The sequence below is a fragment of the Amphibalanus amphitrite genome, unplaced genomic scaffold, assembly GCF_019059575.1.
Source record: "Amphibalanus amphitrite isolate SeventyFive unplaced genomic scaffold, NRLGWU_Aamphi_draft 000195F_arrow, whole genome shotgun sequence".
NCBI lineage: Eukaryota > Metazoa > Arthropoda > Thecostraca > Balanomorpha > Balanidae > Amphibalanus > Amphibalanus amphitrite.
Window position 1 is genome coordinate 129,746 of NW_024881690.1, and position 18,602 is coordinate 148,347.

The 18,602-nt window shown below is 48.8% G+C and overlaps 1 protein-coding gene across 1 annotated transcript in view; it reads right to left on the minus strand.

Moving 5' to 3' along the window:
- Positions 1-1,634: 1,634 nt before the first annotated feature.
- LOC122384649 overlaps positions 1,635-18,602 on the minus strand; it is a 58,393-nt gene continuing 41,425 nt past the window's right edge. Inside the window, exons 3-6 of the mRNA XM_043372248.1 lie at positions 12,344-12,480; positions 3,791-5,749; positions 3,240-3,348; positions 1,635-2,801 (exon numbers count right to left, since the gene is read on the minus strand). Of these exons, the coding sequence (XP_043228183.1) occupies positions 2,745-2,801; positions 3,240-3,348; positions 3,791-5,739 (2,115 nt within the window). The 5' untranslated portion in view covers positions 5,740-5,749; positions 12,344-12,480 and the 3' untranslated portion in view covers positions 1,635-2,744. The remainder of the gene's footprint in view (positions 2,802-3,239; positions 3,349-3,790; positions 5,750-12,343; positions 12,481-18,602) is intronic.

Here is an 18,602-nt window from a genome sequence, read left to right on the forward strand (position 1 = left end):
GTCGTGGTAGGTTATGCTAATTTTAGGTAGGTATGCCGCTATTTTTGGTTACATTGTATTTGCAACGACTTATTAGTTAGGCATTATATCGTGCTCGATCATGGTTTGACCCTCATCCGGTATATAAATATAGGATTGTGTTATAACTCTACCGGCATACCTAGTATAACATAAGCTATAACTTCACCCTCGCACTTATAGGGGGGGGGGGGTCGTACGGACCCCTCCCTCGCTTTTTCGCAAATAACTCGCGCAAAAAGCAGCCGAGCGCAACAAAACTTTCAGTACCCTCGAGTCAATTAATTTTACCCATACTCGTAAAATTTCATGAACCTGACTCAAATGACCTTTGACTTGTGACCTATATTTCTAGAGACCATGTTTGGCCGGAATCGCGATTCGGTGTATGTCAGCTCACATTATCCGCGCGTTTGTAGTCTTTTCGTGGTTTTAAACGCTGAAATATGTGAAATGATGCTGGTCCAAAGCATCATGGTGGGTGTCAAGGTCACGTGAAGGTCAGGTCAAGGTCACTGACCTTTGCTGACCTTAGTTTTTTCTTCTAATTTTACATGTTTCTAGAGTAATTTTTTGTAGCTGATTTCGAATTCAGCAACCCTTTTGAACATTTACGATGTAATTTTGGTGTCTTCGTAACATGTTACGAATACACGGTACACCTACTATGAATACCCGGCAGGACGCGTACTGGTAGACCTGACCTTAGTTGACCCAACCTGATCTAACTGCATGAAGACATCTGTGATCAAAACTCAGCGCCCCGGAACAGCCTCACTTTATGAAGTTCTAAAAGGTCCCGATTCTCCCGAATTCGGGTTATTGACCTGACCTGGAAGGTCAACCAATGATCTGGGACCTTATAATTGGGTATCATCGGCTTCCTCTCGTTACAGGCAACACGTTCGTTTTTTTCGTGAGGCTCCAGGTCGATCAGGGGTCGAACGGCAAGGGGGCCCAACCGACCCCCTCTCCCATACTTTCGCGACTGGCAAAGCACCAATTAGGGACTGGAGGGCTTAAAGCTGACCGTGGTTAGCGCGGAAGAGTAGAGGAAGGTTTGATGATTCGCCTCTTCTAGAAATCTCGTCCGCCTCCCCTCCCCCTGCTGTTTCCGGAGTCCTGACTTCCCGAGTCATGTATTTACTGATAGGTATTGGCTTCGTATAGGTAGGTAATTATGACATGAAATAACGACTAAATGCTACAGAAGAAGCCCCTCAAACTGTCGATTGATTCTATGGACTATTTAATTACAACGAAAACTAATCGGTACACGGTTTATTTCAAACCTAACAGATATACTTTTTTTAGGCAATCCGCAACGCAGGTGAAATCCTTGTGTGAAATGATAACAAAATCATCGATTGTCGTAATTATTGATTTGATAATTACCTATCATTCAATTGGAATAATTCATATTAACAAATAATTGATAATTGATAGCTATTGATAATTGATAACTATTAACAACAATAATTAATAATGAATAATAATCAACATAACAATAAATAACAACAATATTTAACTGTTTTTTTGTTCTCCCAGGAAGGTGCGCAAAATTTGTCACTCATGACGAATGACAACTATCCACAAGTACCTACTTAACACAGAAGTCACGTAATACAAGTTATATTGCAGCCAATCGCATTCACATAATGTCAGAGTATCATTACAAACACCCAGACAGACGCGGACACGCACACACACGCGCGCTGCAGACACCTAAAAATGAGATAACAAACTGATCCACACCTTCTCTGAGTGTCCTTGAAGGGCGGGCGGAACACAAGTCAACATACGAAGAATCGGGCTAGTCCCATTATTAGGGCGTCGACACCTGACGAGCTTTCAGCGTGGGAAATGATTGTTAAAGTTCTATAATGCATCAGAATTGCCGAGAGAAGTGCTCCATCAACGCTTTACAGTAGGCACGTTTTTCACAGGAAAGCACTACACAATGATAAATGTTCAACAGGCTTCAATACAGAAACGAGAGAAGCGCAGGCATCTATGGGCGACAAACGGACTGTATTGTGATTTAACAATGACCGATAGACATTTTTGCATACCTTGTAGATATGCCATTTAAGACATTTCGTTTCATCAGTCAAGTCGAGGAACCTGTATGCATTTCAATGATGCGTGCATATCAATATTAACACAATTTCTATGAAAATATATTTCATTGCATAACAAACACGATTACAATCTGTGATGATCATGCACGTTATAAATGTGCGTTCTTAGTCAGTCGCAAGCAGGCAAGGAAGTTGTGCAGGAAGTAACGACCCACACTGGTGATATTCCTAAAGTCTTTGAAAACCGTCCAGTCGAAGTAAATTATCGAGACAGACGCAACGTGATTCAGGCTAAACCATGCCGTCAGAATACATCTCATCTCGGTTTAAACAACTGTTGACTACAGCGCAATGCCCTCTTTTCATCTTCACCTGACGGAATTCACCAGACCGACTGACGCATCACTCACAGCATTGAGCTTTTCCTGCCTCCGAGCCCGCGTATAGTGACTCAGCGGGATCCACTGATCGAGGCACCGTTCTGCGGCCCGCTCCGGGCTGGAGCGGCTCGGATGGGAGGCTGTCGCGACTGTGTAACGGTTCGCACGGGCCGCCGCGCCCGGCAGTCACGGCCGAGTCACACCCGCGTCACGTCACGGCACGTCATCGCGTCACGTCACGCGACCGAGTGACGCCGGGTCGGCCTCAGAAGATGACGTCCAGCTCCTCCGGTTCCTCGTCACAGTCGGCCGGGTACAGCTTCTGTGGGAGGAAAGAGTTCGACAGACGTGTTAGCTTTGAAAAGAGCGCTAAACAGCCAGCATAGCTGTCGCTACGTTAGTGCAAGGAATTCGGAGCACATTAAATCGCGGCACATATCTATGTGGCACACAGTGGCACATCGTCGTTATAAAGTAGACACGTAAAGACAGTCTTGCACAATGCACATCATCCATGCAATGTGCTATATTATCGCACTTTTGTTATTATCGCATCTTTATTGAGCATCATATCTAGTTCATACATCATCCGCCGTTTATGATTATTTTTTATATTAAACGCCGGAGGAGGCCGCGCAGACCACTTATCATAATTATCCCATTCAGATAAAAAGGAACCCGAGCAGACTCCGTCAAAATGACTTCCCTCGCGCGTCCCCCTCGCGTACTGCGCGTCCTCGACGCCCAGCGGCTAGCTCACCTCGCAGTTGCCGTCGGCCTGTCCCTCGGCGACAGCCTCGGTGACCTGGTCGTGCACCACTGAGTCCATCTCGTGCTCCACAGAGGCCAGGAGCATGCCAAACAGCCGGCTGTCGGCCATATTGGGACAGTCACAGCGGGAACAGGCGCAACAGGCGGTCACAGCCGGAGTGGGGAAGAAGAAACACCAGAGAAACAAAGGAGAGGTTTACGGGCACCTGAGTTGTGAACATCACGCATTATTGTGGAATCGAGAGACTCTCGACATTTTGGTAAACCATAACATGTGGATAACACGCATCAAGTGTTTGGTAATACCACTTGCAGGTTCTGTAATGGACGTGTGGAGATTGCAGTATGAAACGCGAAAAAGCGCGTCAAAAGTAAAAGAGAAAACAAACGTTCATCTAACATGGCCCTAAAAACAACACAGTAATTTTTTACGGTAGGTAAACATACAAGGGACTTGGAAAAACCATTCGCCCCTAATGGTATCAGCATCCGGCTGAACCAGCGTTTTTGCATGCTCGGCTCGCGGAGCGCGCGTCTCACCTGATGCTTTTTGTGACGGTGCTGCGGACCCCGTACGCGCCGGCGTCTGTCTCCTTGGCCTCTCGGTTGGCGCGACAGAGCGCCTGCAGCAGGCACTCGGGCCGCCGGCGTACCTGGCGGTAGGCGCTGTAGGCCAACATCACCGGCTCGCCGACAGAGTGGTCCACCGTCTCCACGATGTACTGGTCCTCCTTCACACCCGACAGCTTCTTGATGGGACTCTTTCGCGACTGGTAGACCTCGTTGTACACCTTGAGGAAGAACTTGTGCGTGTCGTCGCAGAAGCTCTTGAAGTCCAGCTGGATGCCCATGGGCTCGGCGTACTCCTCCACAATGGGCGCCGCCATGTCGATCAGCTTCTCCACAGAGGTGTCGTACATACTCGCCAGCGACGCCACGCCCATCTGGATCTTCATCAGCGCCAGCGGCTCCTTGAGGAAGTCGTGCACCATGCGGATGTAGGGCAGACCCTGCTCGATGGCCGACCGCCGGATGTCCTCGCTGTTCAGCAGACTGAACGCGTCGCCGACAGAGTCCATCACGGCGTGGAAGTGGCTGGCCACCTCCTTCTCGTCCTTGCTGTTCTGGATCTGGCCCAGGTAGGCCGTGATGTCTTCCATTCCGTCCACCTCCGGCAGCATGCTGGATATGCTGTTCATGTCCAGGCCACCGCTTGCGGCCTTCATCATCAGGGCCTGCAGTGCCACGGGGTCGTTGGCGATGGCGCTCAGCGAGTCAGTCAGCTTTGACAGGTCTGGCACTTTGTTAACCATGTCCTCGGCCTTTTTGAGAACCTCATCCGCACTGATGGTGGCCTTCTTTTCTTGAGTCTTGGGTGCTTCGTCGCGAGATTTAGCCTTCGACTTCACGTCTTCCACTGGCTCAGTGTCGATTTCATTATCCTCCGGATTTTCCTCTTCAACGACCGCCTCATTTTCTGGCTCGCTCTGTTTTGTTTTCTCGTCGAGTGGTGTTTTTAGCTTCTGCAGCATGAGCTTCACAAGCTCCGGCTCTGCGCTGTCTTTCTTCACGGCATTGCCAAGGATACCGCCAAAGTTGGTAATGATCTCTGGCAGCTCCTTCTCAGAGGGCTTCTCGTCAGCGATCACCTCCATCAGAGACGGCAGCAGGCGACCGATCTGGTCCTCGGAGCCCGGGAACGCGCGCATCACCTTCTTGACCTCCCGCATGAAGGTAGAACCGGTCCGAGACCAATCCCACTCCTGCTCGTCGACAAAGTCTTGCATGAAGGATTCGAACGTCTCCAGCGCGCTCTGGTCGTACACGAAGTCCGAGTCGTCCAGGTTACTGGCGGCCTTGATGCCTCCCAGCACACCCGCCGCCGACCTCTCGAACTTTTTCAGTTCAGCTTCGGTCATGGTCTCCTTAAACGCGTCGGTGAGCCGATCAAGCAGGAACGGACTCGCCTGTTCGTCCTTGATGACCTGCATGAAGTTCTGCATGATCGGTTTGAGGTCTTCCATCTTGATGCCGTTGCCTCCGCCGCCGTCCTTCTTCAGCAGCCCGGTGGCGAGGGTGGCCAGCGTGCTGGCACTGATGCCGTCTGTCATCAGCTTGCTGAAGTCCACGTTGCCAGCGAGGACCGAGCCGAAGATCTGTCGGATCAGGGCACCGCTTGCGCCGCCGCCATTTCCGTCCATCACATCGCCGAAGCGCTCGAGGAAGCGCTTCCCCTCGGGCGTGTCGGCGAAGAGCGCGAGGTCGGCCAGCGAGGAGCGCAGCACCTCCGGGTTGTACGGGTCCTTCATCAGGTTGAGCAGCGCCGACTGCAGCTTGGCCATCTGCGCGCGGATCTCCTGCTTGGGCTGGTTCTTCTCCCTGGAGTACTTGCCGGCGCCCTCGCTGTCCGAGCCGCTGCAGTCGGGCCCGCGACAGGCCTGTTCGGCGCAGACGGAGGCCGCCAGCAGCAGCAGCAGAGCGGCGCGCATCTTGGAGCCTCTGTGGGACACACGGTTGCGCCGGGATGTCAGAGACGGGCGAAGTATCAGACAGGCAGACATGAACTGATGGTGAGAGACCATTTATCCACCACAGTCCCACGCGGCGCTGGGGTCTCCAGCCGACCGCGCGGCGCTGGGGGGGGGGGGGGGGGTAAATCTGAGGTCAGGGTCAGGTTAAAGGCCAAGACATGAATATTTGCTCAGTTAACAGAGGTAAAATGTCAAAATTGTTATTTTTGCCATAAAAAGGTTTCTTTGGATGCATCATTTTAGGGGGAGTTCAATGGTGATATTTTATCTTTCTGTGTTGCATACTCTGGTCAAGAACGATTTTTAGCATTTTACCTATGGACAGAGGTCGATAAAATGCTTGGAGTTGCTCCAACGAACATCTTAGTCCCATCACTGTCTCCAACTTAGCCCTCGCCTGGCGGGGGGGGGGGGGCAGCCTCCCTAAGTTTTTTTTTTCGCGAATAGCGTAAAAGTTGGCGTCGCGTAGCTCCCCAAAATTTGGCACAACGTCTGGGAATGAGCCTTTTGCTACCTATCCTGAAAATTCACTGCCGCGTCGGCACACCGGTATCTCCTCACCTTCTCCCCATACGGCCTTGATTCCCCAACTCACACCATCACACCACTGCATACGGTGACCGGTCGCACGGTGGATCTGAATGCCTACGTTTTCGCGCCAAAGTCTGAAACAACTAACGATTATCATCAGCTTAGAGATGTTGAAATTTAGCATTTTAAAGCTTTTAATTTAAAAGTTTATATGTGTGCTTTAACCCTCGCCCATGTAGGGGGGGGTTGGTGCAACCCCCCCCCCCCTGAGGTTTTTCGGAAATAGTGCAAAAACGGCGGCGCGCAGCGCCGCCAAATTTGGGGTACCTTATGGGGCAAACCTTGCGCATCTTTTGATAAAAAACATTTGACCGGGTCATGTCAGGTCACGGAGTTATGACGTCACAAAGGGAACAGCCTCCGGCCGGATTTTCACAAACTGAGTGCCAACGCCCGAGGTTTCCTGCCGGTGGTACGGACATCGGTTGATGGATCGTGATGAAACTTCCCATGCATGTTGGGGCAAGTATTGGCTATCATATGGTATAAGACAGGGGTCGGCAAATGGTGGGGCATGCCCCCTTTGGGGGTAATGGCGCCCTTCGGCGGGGGGTAATGAGGGCCTCTGAGAAAGCCTCATCTTTTTTAGATTTAATGGCTCCCTTGATGGGACAAACATCGCAACTGTTGTGCCCCAGGATTCAAAGATTAGTCGAGGTCAAACGCACAAAGCATGAACTGATGAGCTGGCGCATGTCAATTTTCATGTAGCTGCTCACCATTCCGTACAGTCGTTGAAAGTAACTGTCATGTACCAACCGGCGCTCGTCTATTGGCGTTTTCACAGTCACTAACGCAAGGGAGAGGAGTCGTCCATGGCACCCTGACCTGGGCACCTCGGTCTCTGAGCTGGAGCTTTGCAGAAAAATTGAGCGTGTTGCCCGTGAAGATAAGCAGCCGCTGCTACCCAATTTAAAGGTCGTTGGTCATTGGGTGACCTTCCATAGGTCAATAACAACTGCCGAGTAAATCGGGTCCTGCTGTAACTTTTTGAAGTGAGATTTTGTGGCCTGCCATGATCTCAAGAAAGATCCCACAAATCAACGGTTATTCGGGTATTGGCGTTTTCACATGCCATTTTCAGTGGTCATGCCATTTTCAGGACAGATAAAAATGATCGGCTCGATGGTACAGTTTTTTCGTAATCCGACCCTTTTAACGTGATCTATTCCCGAAAAATACCCGCTACCCCTATACGTATGGGGGTTAACCCGCGCCCCGCTGGGGCTCCTGGATTTCCACGCCCTGCTGGAGGTGGAGGTTGAACACCCCGTACTAACTTGGCTCCTGGGTCACTAGCGAAACGCCGTAGTCGGCGATCGAAAGAGCGTAAGAAATGATGAAGAAAAAAAATAATGGTCACTTTTTAGGTCAAATCAAAGGTCAGGTCACCAGAGGTCATCGAACGTAAAATTTCGCCAATTTCCAGGTCAACCTTTGACAGTTTTCGACAAACTGGCCTATAGCTCAGGAAAGGATAGAGCTACAGCGCTGCGGAAAAACGCATTCGATAGCTCTCTTTAACGTTTTTTCTGATGCCTGCCCTCAGATTCAACCGAAGATTAACGGTTTAGCCTGCAGGAGACAAAAACTGCCAAAATGTACGTTGCTTGCTGATAGTTTTTCTTAAATAACTTGTCACTCAAAACTTGCAGGAGCTCACTTTTATCAGCATCGTGATCCTCCCGTCGAGAAACATCGAAGGTTTTGTTTTGTTGCACATCAGTCGATCCGTATCGTCGAGCTGAACACATCTAAGGCATTTTCATCGCTCTGGCATGCCTTTATCAAAAGTTATTAGCGAAAAGCTGTTAGATACCATTCATGACCTGAAATGACCTCAGGGACATACAGCGGGGTTACGGGTGCAATTTTCCGGTTCAGCGGTCATGTTTAGGTACTTGTAAATAAGAGTGTCACAGTGTTAGGAATGACACTGGTCCAAAAGAGGCGCCTTTCAATTTTCTACCATTTACTTTGCGCCCTCTTTCATTGATAATGGGAGAGGGTGTGAAATTGACCTTAACTTTGGTCACCGACATCAAATCTCCGAGATACAAATTTTGTACATGCTGTCGCCTTTATCAATTCCTGAAAGTTTGAAAGAGACCTGTCACTCAATGCAGCTAAAGCAGGCGTCACAGTCTTTAGACGTGACCTCACTGATCTGGTGACCTGACCTTGAGTGACTTTGGTCTGAAATATTCACAACATCTGCAGAAACGATGTATGATCAATTGTTCCAAAATGGTGGCGCTCCGTGCCAACGTTTTTGAGATAGTTGCGAGAAACCGCAGGGGAGGGGGCCTGCGGTTTCTCGCAGATATGGTACCCAAAGAGTCACGGAAAAGTATGGAATTTCAGTAACCGTGGTTGTATCAGCAATGGGGTCTGGTAGGTGGGGGTAATGGCCCTGCCTGGCGCCAAAAAAGGGGGCACGACCCCGGAGGACCTGCCGACCACTGGTATAAGAAACTTGACCGGGTCAGGTCAGGTCACGGAGCTATGACGTCACAAGAGGAACAGCGTCCGGTACTATTTTTGAAAAGCGCCCGAACCACTATTTTGCTAATTCTTGTCACCTCAATGGAAATATGCAGCAATATTAGCTTCTATAGGGAGCAAATGGACCTTCCAAATCCAAAAATACAATCAGATTTCAAAAATTTAAATTTTGATTTTTCGAATTTCTGCCGCCGACTGTGACCTTGCCGACTTCCGGCGCTCCCAACGCGCCATTTTTAGAGCTAGGGAAACGAAATACATACCAAACGATAGAGAATTGATCAAGGAACACGATAGTGAAGGTTTCAAGTCGATATCTCCCACCGTTTTGCCGCAATCGCCGCGGAAAGTTGAAAAAAGTCTATTTTTCCGAAAATTTGACCTTTGACCGGTCAAAAGTAGGTCAAATGTTGACCTAGGACCAAAAAATATACCACCAATCGCGAGATCTCGGCGAGAGCAATCCGTTGGTCTTTTCCGCTAAGCTCTACGACGCTCCGTTTTCAAACGCCAAGGGGGGGGGGGTCGCACCAACCCCCCCCTGCATGGGCGAAGGTGGCAGATCGCCGTTTACGGGCGAGGGTTAACGCACTTGTCCTTATTGATTGAGAAAAGAGCGGACTTTTTATCGTATTACCTAATACGAAGTAACGCAATCGAAGTGTGATTTCGGTCCACTGTGCGTTTTCAGGCGCGCTCGATAAAACACCCAGGCCTGGAGAAAGTTGGAAGGGTGATTTTCTGATCCTCCTCACCACAAAATGACCCTAAGCGAAAAAATGCCCGCAGGGCGCTGCCAACGCGTGCCAGCGGCCCTGCTAGTAAGGGCGAAAATCAATGTATGTGTATGCGGAGCACACCCTTAGCGCTACGATGGCTCCTTGGAGACACCTGGAGAAACCTCTGCCGGCAGAAGGGTCAGGTCCCTCGCAGACGGCGCGGCACGGCGGGAGCTTAGCGGGTGGCCTAGCCGGAAAGAGGATAAAAATAGCCGACTGGCCCGACCCAGCGAGGGGTGACCGAAGGGTGACCAGGAGTGAATGAGGGAACATACACGCGGTACCGAGCAGCCGATAACAGCACCGGACGAGTAGTAAGTCATAAGTCAATGCTGTACTTTAGGCGTAAGGAAGCATCCATGTAGACGGGCGGACTGTCTCCAGCTCTTCCAAGTATTGCTAATATCTTGCTCCAACGAGCGTTGGCACGTTGGAAGTTTTATCGACCACTGCCTATGGACATTTTCGAAGATTTTGGACGATATCAGCCATTTTTGAACCGATTGACTTGAATTTTGGCATGCAAAACGCATATAGCTAGTCCATACATGCATGACACACATTTTACGATTTTTAATTTCAGTTCTTTAAAAAAAATTGTTTCTAGTTGTTTGGGATGTTTTTGTTTTTTAATTTTTGACCTATGATGTTTTTGGGAATTTCAAGGTCAAAACTTCAAAATTTTGAAAATTTGAGATAGCTTTTTTGTATGACTCAACATCTGCGTCTTGTGATGTTTTAAAATTTTTAAATGGCTTATTCAATGAATGAGAAGTGTCTGAAAATTGGCCTGTAATTTTGGACCGAAAATCGCGTATAGTGACGTCATTTTTTCCCAAAAGTTTCCGAAGAATTTCGCATTTGTTTTCACAGCATGTGTCAAATTGATGCAAAAGAAGATACTGAAAGTTTCGTGTTGATAGCTTATGCGGTTCAGGAGTTATCGCGAAAATCCGGGAGGGTGAGGGGGTGGGAGGGTGGGTAATATTTCCCTCCCCCAGCGCCGCGCGGGTTGTTAAGAGACATTTAGTTAGTTAGTTAGTTAGTTAGACATTCAGTGAGGGGCATAGTTAACTTAGGGACCTTCAGAGGGGCTCCTTGGCATTTATCTTAGTTGAGGGACGTCCGAGGAAGCAGAACGCCAGGCTCGTCGAAGACGAGCAAGTGGCAGTTCCTGTCCATCGCCAGCTCCACGATAACCCCTTCTATATAACAATGTGTAGGTAGGTAGTGATAAAATGCCAACAACCTAGTATTTATAAAAAAATATTTGTTTATCAAGTAAATGACAGTTTTGATTCCTCAACATGCCAACGAACATAGAAATAATGACGAATTATTTGAGACAAAATCCGTATTTTTTCCAACCCGTGACCGTTTAATGCTTATCAAAGTGAGGCAAATGTCTCAATGCCGCCTCATTTAGGTACTTCTCCGAATGAGATGACATTAGGTACCTACGAAAAATGCGCCTCGAGCTCGACTTTTACATAGGCTCCAAATGCGCAAAGGATCAGCTATCTTACATTTTGTGGTGAATGTGGCGAATAAAAAGTGGCAATTTGTTTGCCATTTGAGACCATCCCATCTGGTTTAGACCCAGACCAATGGTCTCCCGGTGCCATACCGCTGGTCTCCCGGTGCCATACCGCTGGTTCTCCCGGTGCCATACCGCTGATCTCTCGGTCCCGTTCGGCCCACCGGCGGATGCCACGGTCCGGCGTCCGCCACCGCGCCGGTCCGCCGCGGACGCTCTACCCTCTGCCGCGGACGCTCTACCCTCTGCCACGGACGCTCTACCTTCTGCTACGGACGCTCTGCTTTCTGCCACGTGTGCCAAACGGCGTCACGGTACGGCACCGGGCGGCGTCACGACACTGGCCACGGGGGCGGCACAGTGTTACGGGAAGCAGCACAGTGCCCACGGGAGCGACACAGTGTTACGGGAAGCAGCACAGTGCCCACGGGAGCGGCACAGTGTTACGGGAAGCAGCACAGTGCCCACGGGAGCGGCACAGTGTTACGGGAAGCAGCACAGTGCCCACGGGAGCGGCACAGTGCCCGAGGGAGCGTCAGTGTCCTCGGGAGCGGCACAGTGCCCACGGGAGCGGCACAGAACCCTGGCCCGGCGCGGTATCAAAAGAAGGGCACGGTGTTGGGACTTGTACCAATGCTGTACAGATTGGGGGCTCGGGAAATCTAAATTATGTATGCAGTGTTGGAACTACTTAGCTCAGCGATGGAGGCGACGCACTTAGCATATATAGGTAATGGAGGCTGGAACTACGTGCACGAATTTCCGTCTGTGAGAATGGTTTTTAGTGAAAATCGGCTTACGAGCGGACATTGCACCTCAGAAATCCCGATTGCATCTTTACACACATTTAGACATGTTATAGGCGGGGCGGCAGAAGTTTCACCAGGAACGAGCGCCTGCTAAATGTACTCAACGTCAATCTTCTACCGTTTACGTCCCGTACACCTAGCTAAACATCAACAGCTACCGATTGCCACTGCACTACCTACCTACATCATATGGTTCTCAAGGCTACAACGAATCCCACCTATAACATCTGCCCTTCCAGCCCGAACCAACGAAGCCACTATTAACACTAGGTCAGCGAATGTGATCATCAGCTGACTGACTAGTTCGATAAAAACGACAGAAAAACTCGATCACCGCTCACCTGTGTGTGTTGTGTCCGGGGACGTCAGACTGCAGGTGGAGACTGGTCCTCGGTTGGTGGAGACTGGTCCGCGCCGGTCCGACCGCCCCCGAGCCGTGCTGTCCGCCCGTCTCCGCTGCTCGAGTGGGGCCGGCCGGCTGCCGGAGACCGCAGCGCCGCGTCACAGGCCAACACCACGTCAGCGCAGCGGCGGCGCGGCGGCCGGCGGCCGATGACCCGCGCCGCATAGCGGGTCGGCCGCTGCCGGCCACTGACGTCACTGCCCGCCGCCAGCCGGCGCCACGGGTCTCCGACTTGGGCCGGAATGCAGAGGCGAACTGGGTAGGCATGCACGTCCGAACTGGACCGGATGGTGATCCTTGCTGGATGAATCAACGCCTGCTCTATCTGGATGAGTCGAGTTTTTTGCAACTTTGATCCATTTAAAGAATGAATTGCAGTTTTAACGTGTTGGAGATGTTAGGGAGATGTCTCGCTGGGGACAAATAGGTACAGAGAACTATAAGGCTTTAAGTAGGAAGTCATCGGTCTTTCTGGCGGGACCAGCCCATCTTCATTCTTTATTTCAATTTCTTGCTCGGGAATCTGGGCTGATGGGTACCTACCGACATCAGACAACTGGCGAAAGGCAGACCCCGTACTGAAATCCATGAGCTACGGATTTTATTTCCTGGAAAATAATTTTGAAACAACATATTTCAAGTTCGGACGTTGTGGGTTAATCTTTTTTTTAATACCTCTTCGCCAGTAGGCGTGGAGTTGAAATTACGAAAGTATCAATGGAGTTTCATTCGACCTCTCCACCGTGACGATTAGCAATGCGTCATTTTGATGGTTTGTAATTCCAAACTGGATATGAGGCATGAGCGCTGCCGTGCAGTCCGCTGTCTCCCTATGGATATACACGTAGTCTGCAGCGACTACCGTCAGAGGTCGGGGCGACAAGAGTCTCGGCGTATAGATGACGCCACTCGAGCCGCTTTATGTATTTACTAACCGGTAACCGGACAAAAGATCGTAAAGCAGAAGATCGTATGGCAGAAGAACGTAGGAAGTTGATCGTATGCAAAAAATCGTTATGGATAAAGATCGTACGACATAATGCTCGTATGGACAAAAGATCGTATTCGCTAAAGATCGTCGGGGAAAATGATCGTACCTATGCCAAAAAGTCGTACTGGATAAAGATCGTACGACATAATGCTCGTATGGACAAAAGATCGTATTCGCAAAAGATCGTCAAGGAAAATGATCTATGCCAAAAGAGCGTATGTGATAAAGATCGTACAGTATAATGTTCGTATGGACGAAAGATCGTATTAGCAAAAGATCGTCTAGGTAAATGATCGCACGCCAAATGGTCGTAAGAGTCGTACAGTCAAAATATGGTATTCACATGGTGCAGCCCAACTCCAGCGCATACAAAGTTTATCAATTTCTGTGTTCGCGTAGTAAGTGGCCGTCATAAGCTCAACCACAATGATGTTATTTCAGCGCTTGAGATGGGTAATAGCTGAAGCTTAAATTTCCGCATTGACAGAAAGGACTCAGCTGTCCTGTTCCTTTCTTTGAGGCTCTAGCACATGGGCGTGGAGTTGTATATCATTTTCGCATCCCTAATAATGCTTCTGCACCCCCAAAAGGGGCACCCCATTCCCCAAAGCCCCCAGGTGCACACGCACGCAGTTTGAGTTTGAGTTGTCAGTTTGAGTTGCACAGATGCTTATACCTGATTTTCAAGTCATCAGACATTGTTTTCGATAAATACACTGAAATCCATCCATGTTATGAGGGTATTTGTTGTAAAAGAGATTTGGTGCACATTTGGTCAAGTTTGGTGCATTCGCCGGATAACACGTCGTGAAAACGGCTTCAGGACGTACATACCTACCTACCTACAGGTAGGCGCAGTTATCATATGTCGATCTCTTAACACAACCAAACCGCTTTGAAGCACTTTAATGGTGACGCGACATATTTACTCTAAAAATAAGGTAAGCTTAAAAAAACATATATGTATGGTGGCGAGGAATGTCCTCAGGTGGACCCAAGGTGCCCAGATCCGTTTTCAGGATGCACACCTGATGGTTTTGGTCGACAATAAATGAGGAAAAAGCTCAAAATACTGAGGATGGCGTATAGGTACTGGTGCCGAGGACTGCGGACCTCGGTGTGGGGTTTTATCTCACTTTTAACCCTATTAGTGGCAGGAGGGGGGTTGTTTTTATCCACCCCTCAGGTTTTTCGGGAATATCTCCGAAACCGCTGAAGCTACGATGCTGAAATTTTCTGACTTTTCCTAAAACTAAATTGGGCACATTCCCTGAAAATTTCAAGTTCATAACTTTACCAGGGGCGGCTCCAGAGCACTGGGAATTGGGGGGTCCTATTCGTGAAGCGAGTCATTTGGGCGAAGATCACGATGCTGCACCAGTTTTACGAACAGTGAATGAAAGGTATCATGTGATAACATATAAAGTTATTGTGCATCCTCTTTTAACACGTTTTTGCTATAATAGGCGGATCCAGGCGTCCAAAAAGTGGGGTTATGTTTTACCTCCCAACATAGGTGCCCTGACACCGCCTATGCATGACCAATACAATTGTAGTCGTTCTCTCATAAGAAAATTGTAACATAACAAGACCATTACCACCCTTTTTAGAAACAGTACCAACAAAAACCTTATTTACTATACTTTTTGTGTACCCCCAATCTCAATGATCTGTATCCGCCTATGATTTTTGAAAATGCATATTTTTAGGATCCATGTGAATTCCTGGTTCATTCTCTATCGATCGGCAAAAGTTGCGTTAAGATTGGTTCAGAAACCTGGCCGTGATAAACAGTCTGAAATGTATCTGCAATTTGCCCGTTTTTACTCCCCTCTACCCCCCCCCCCCTATTGACATTTTTTAATTTTTATTTTTTAGAAATGTAGATCACGTTGAGCGAAATCGAATGCCGTTTGAATTTTGAAAATCGGCCAGTTAGATCTCGAGATATCAAGGGGGGGGGGGGGTCGTAAACAGCCCCCCTGCCACTAATAGGGGTAGCCAAGGAGCCTGCCACTAATAGGGTTAATTAATAGCATGACCTGCAACCGCAATCGTCTTTTAACATCTGTCTGGAAGTTTGATCTCGCAATGATAAAATAGGTACCTAAATCTGTTGGGCAAATATTTTCTTTTTCGTCATACGCTACCTTTCAAAGTTCATACTTCATCCTCTGTTCATACTTCATACCCTACTTATCATAGGATGATAACCAACATAACAAAGGCATATGGATTATGGAGCCCAAGTTGAAGTCGTTATTGGTATATTTGCCGCCGCCGATGGGAGCCTTTTTGGAGACTCGATGTGTTATACAGGTATATCCTCCCACTACCCTAGCCATATCTAACTTACTATTCCAACATAATCCGTCTGTCTGTGAGTCTGTGAGTCTGTGTGTCCGCACATCGTGTAGTGGGTTCAATTAACCCTATTAGTGGCAGGGGGGTTGTTTTTATCCACCCCTCAGGTTTTTCGGGAATATCTCCGAAACCGCTGAAGCTACGATGCTGAAATTTTCTAACTTTTCCTTAAACTAAATTGGGCACATTCCCTGAAAATTTCAAGTTCATAACTTTACCAGGGGCGGCTCCAGAGCACTGGAAATTGGGGGATCCTATTCGTGAAGCGAGTCATTTGGGCGAAGATCACGATGCTGCACCAGTTTTACGAACAGTGAATGAAAGGTATCATGTGATAGCATGTACAGTTATTGTGCATCCTCTTTTGACACGTTTTTGCTATAATAGGCGGATCCAGGCGTCCAAAAAGGGGGGTTATGTTTTACCTCCCAACATAGGTGCCCTGACACCGCCTATGCATGACCAATACAATGCTAGTCGTTCTCTCATAAGAAAATTGTAACATAACAAGACCATTACCACCCTTTTTAGAAACAGTACCAACAAAAACCTTATTTACTATACTTTTTGTGTACCCCCAATCTCAATGATCTGTATCCGCCTATGATTTTTGAAAATGCATATTTTTAGGATCCATGTGAATTCCTGGTTCATTCTCTATCGATCGGCAAAAGTTGCGTTAAGATTGGTTCAGGAACCTGACCGTGATAAACAGTCTAAAATGTATCTGCAATTTGCCCGTTTTTACCCCCCTCTACCCCCCCCCCCCCTATTGACATTTTTTAATTTTTATTTTTTAGAAATGTAGATCACGTTGAGCGAAATCGAATGCCGTTTGAATTTTGAAAATCGGCCCGTTAGATCTCGAGATATCAAGGGGGGGGGGGGTCGTGAACAGCCCCCCCTGCCACTTATAGGGGTAGCCAGGAGCCTGCCACTAATAGGGTTAACCTCGCCTACAGGGCAGACGGTATGTCGTAGGAGGCTGAAATTTGCACACCTTCTAGGTGACAGAGCGGGTCAACGCCTTTTTTAGGTTTCCACTCGCTGGGGTGCACGGTTGGCACGTGGCGCGCGCTGGAAAAGCGCCAATGAAATTTTGATCGGTTCGTAGATCTTCATAGAGAGCCGGGGTCGACAAACTTTGTGAGCTAAATGCATGCCGATCGGTGGCGGGTGCCTCGCATTGGCGGATAGGCAAGTTATTAATTTGAATAAAAAGTGGCCAGAGAATGTGTTGATTTTCGTTCAATGGGAACAGCTGGCGATGCGAGTATAAAAATGCACCGCGTTTGCCGCAAGGCGTCACATTGGTCACAGGGCGTCATTTTTGCCGCAAATCGCACAGTTTTGTCAAATATGGTCCGATATGGGTGCAATTTGGTGCAAAGATGCATGCTCAACTAACAGGTTCAGATGCGCCGCGTTTGTCGCAATGCGCCACATTTGCCACAATGCGCCATTTCCGACAAAAACGATTGAGCGTAATGGAATTGTACGAATAGGAGGAGGGCTAGAAGCACTTTTAAAGTCTGATTTTTTTTATGCTTATTGGATCTAAGTATTATGTGACCTGACATGACCCAGTGGTAGGTAATGGTAGTGGTAGGAGGTAGGGTAGGGGTAGGGGTAGGGGTAAGGATAGGGGTAGGGGTAGTGGTAGGGGTAGGGGTAGTGGTAGGGGTAGGGGTAGTGGCAGGGGTAGTAGTAGGGGTAGGGGTAGTGGTAGGAGTAGTAGTAGGGGTAGTGGTAGGGGTAGTAGTAGGGATAGTGGTAGGGGTAGGGGTAGGAGTAGGGATAAGGGGTAGTGGTAGGGGTAGTGGTAGGGGTAGTGGTAGGGGTAGTAGTAGTAGGGGTAGGGGTAGTAGTAGGGGTAGTGGTAAGGGTAGTGGTAGGGGTAGTGGTAGGGATAGTGGTAGGGTAGTGGTAGGGGTAGTGGTAGGGGTAGGGGTAGTGGTGGAGGCAAAAGTAGAACAGTGGTCCGGGATGATCCCATCAGACGAGAGGTGTCCTACGTGACCTGGCCTGACCCAGAGTGACCAAGGCTGACCCCTATGACCCCATCCAACTTTCATCCAACGAAGCCCTCAGAGCAGTTTTTTAATTCTCTTCACATTTCCGTCCATATCTATGCTTCTAGACGACACATCGATTTGAAACGAACACCATTCGAAAGCAAATTGGCTGGTGCCGCAATTTTTTCCTACCACGCAGCAAAGCAAGTGGCGCAGCCGCTTGTCTATATTACTATTTGTGGTGACGTAGTTTCTGTCTGTTACCGAGGTCGCGACATGGTGCTACGTAGCGCGGGTTACAGGTCACGCCGTTGCACCTACCGCGCTGAAGTTTACGCAACTCATAGAACAAGGATGGACAACGTGCCTTTGAGGGGTCTGGGCTCGATCGGATTGGTAGGGAGCGCGTGGCGCGTGCCCAAAAAGTGCAAATTCGCGTCATAGACTTTACATGTATAAATCGGCGTGCGAAATCGGGCGAAAACGGCTAATTTTGGCCGACACGGGTCTGGTCCCCGTGCAATATCTCGGTAACCGTGCGCCCGATCGTCACGGGGAAAACAGCATCGTGTAGAGAATCGAGCGGGCTATCGAATGGTGTGCGGTGCAGGGGATGGCACGCGCCACGTGCACCCGTGAGGGCACTTTTGTTTGAAAAATTAAGGTTTCGGACGGATTTTGGATTTTATTTTATTTTTACGTGACCGTCAGACTGAGAGAGTTAAAGCAACGCCCATTGCCAAGACAAATGTACCGCCTCTCATGGAAAAATTGTGAAAAGCTAATTGATCAAAAACAATGTGGAAAAAATCGCTGGAGAAAATGGT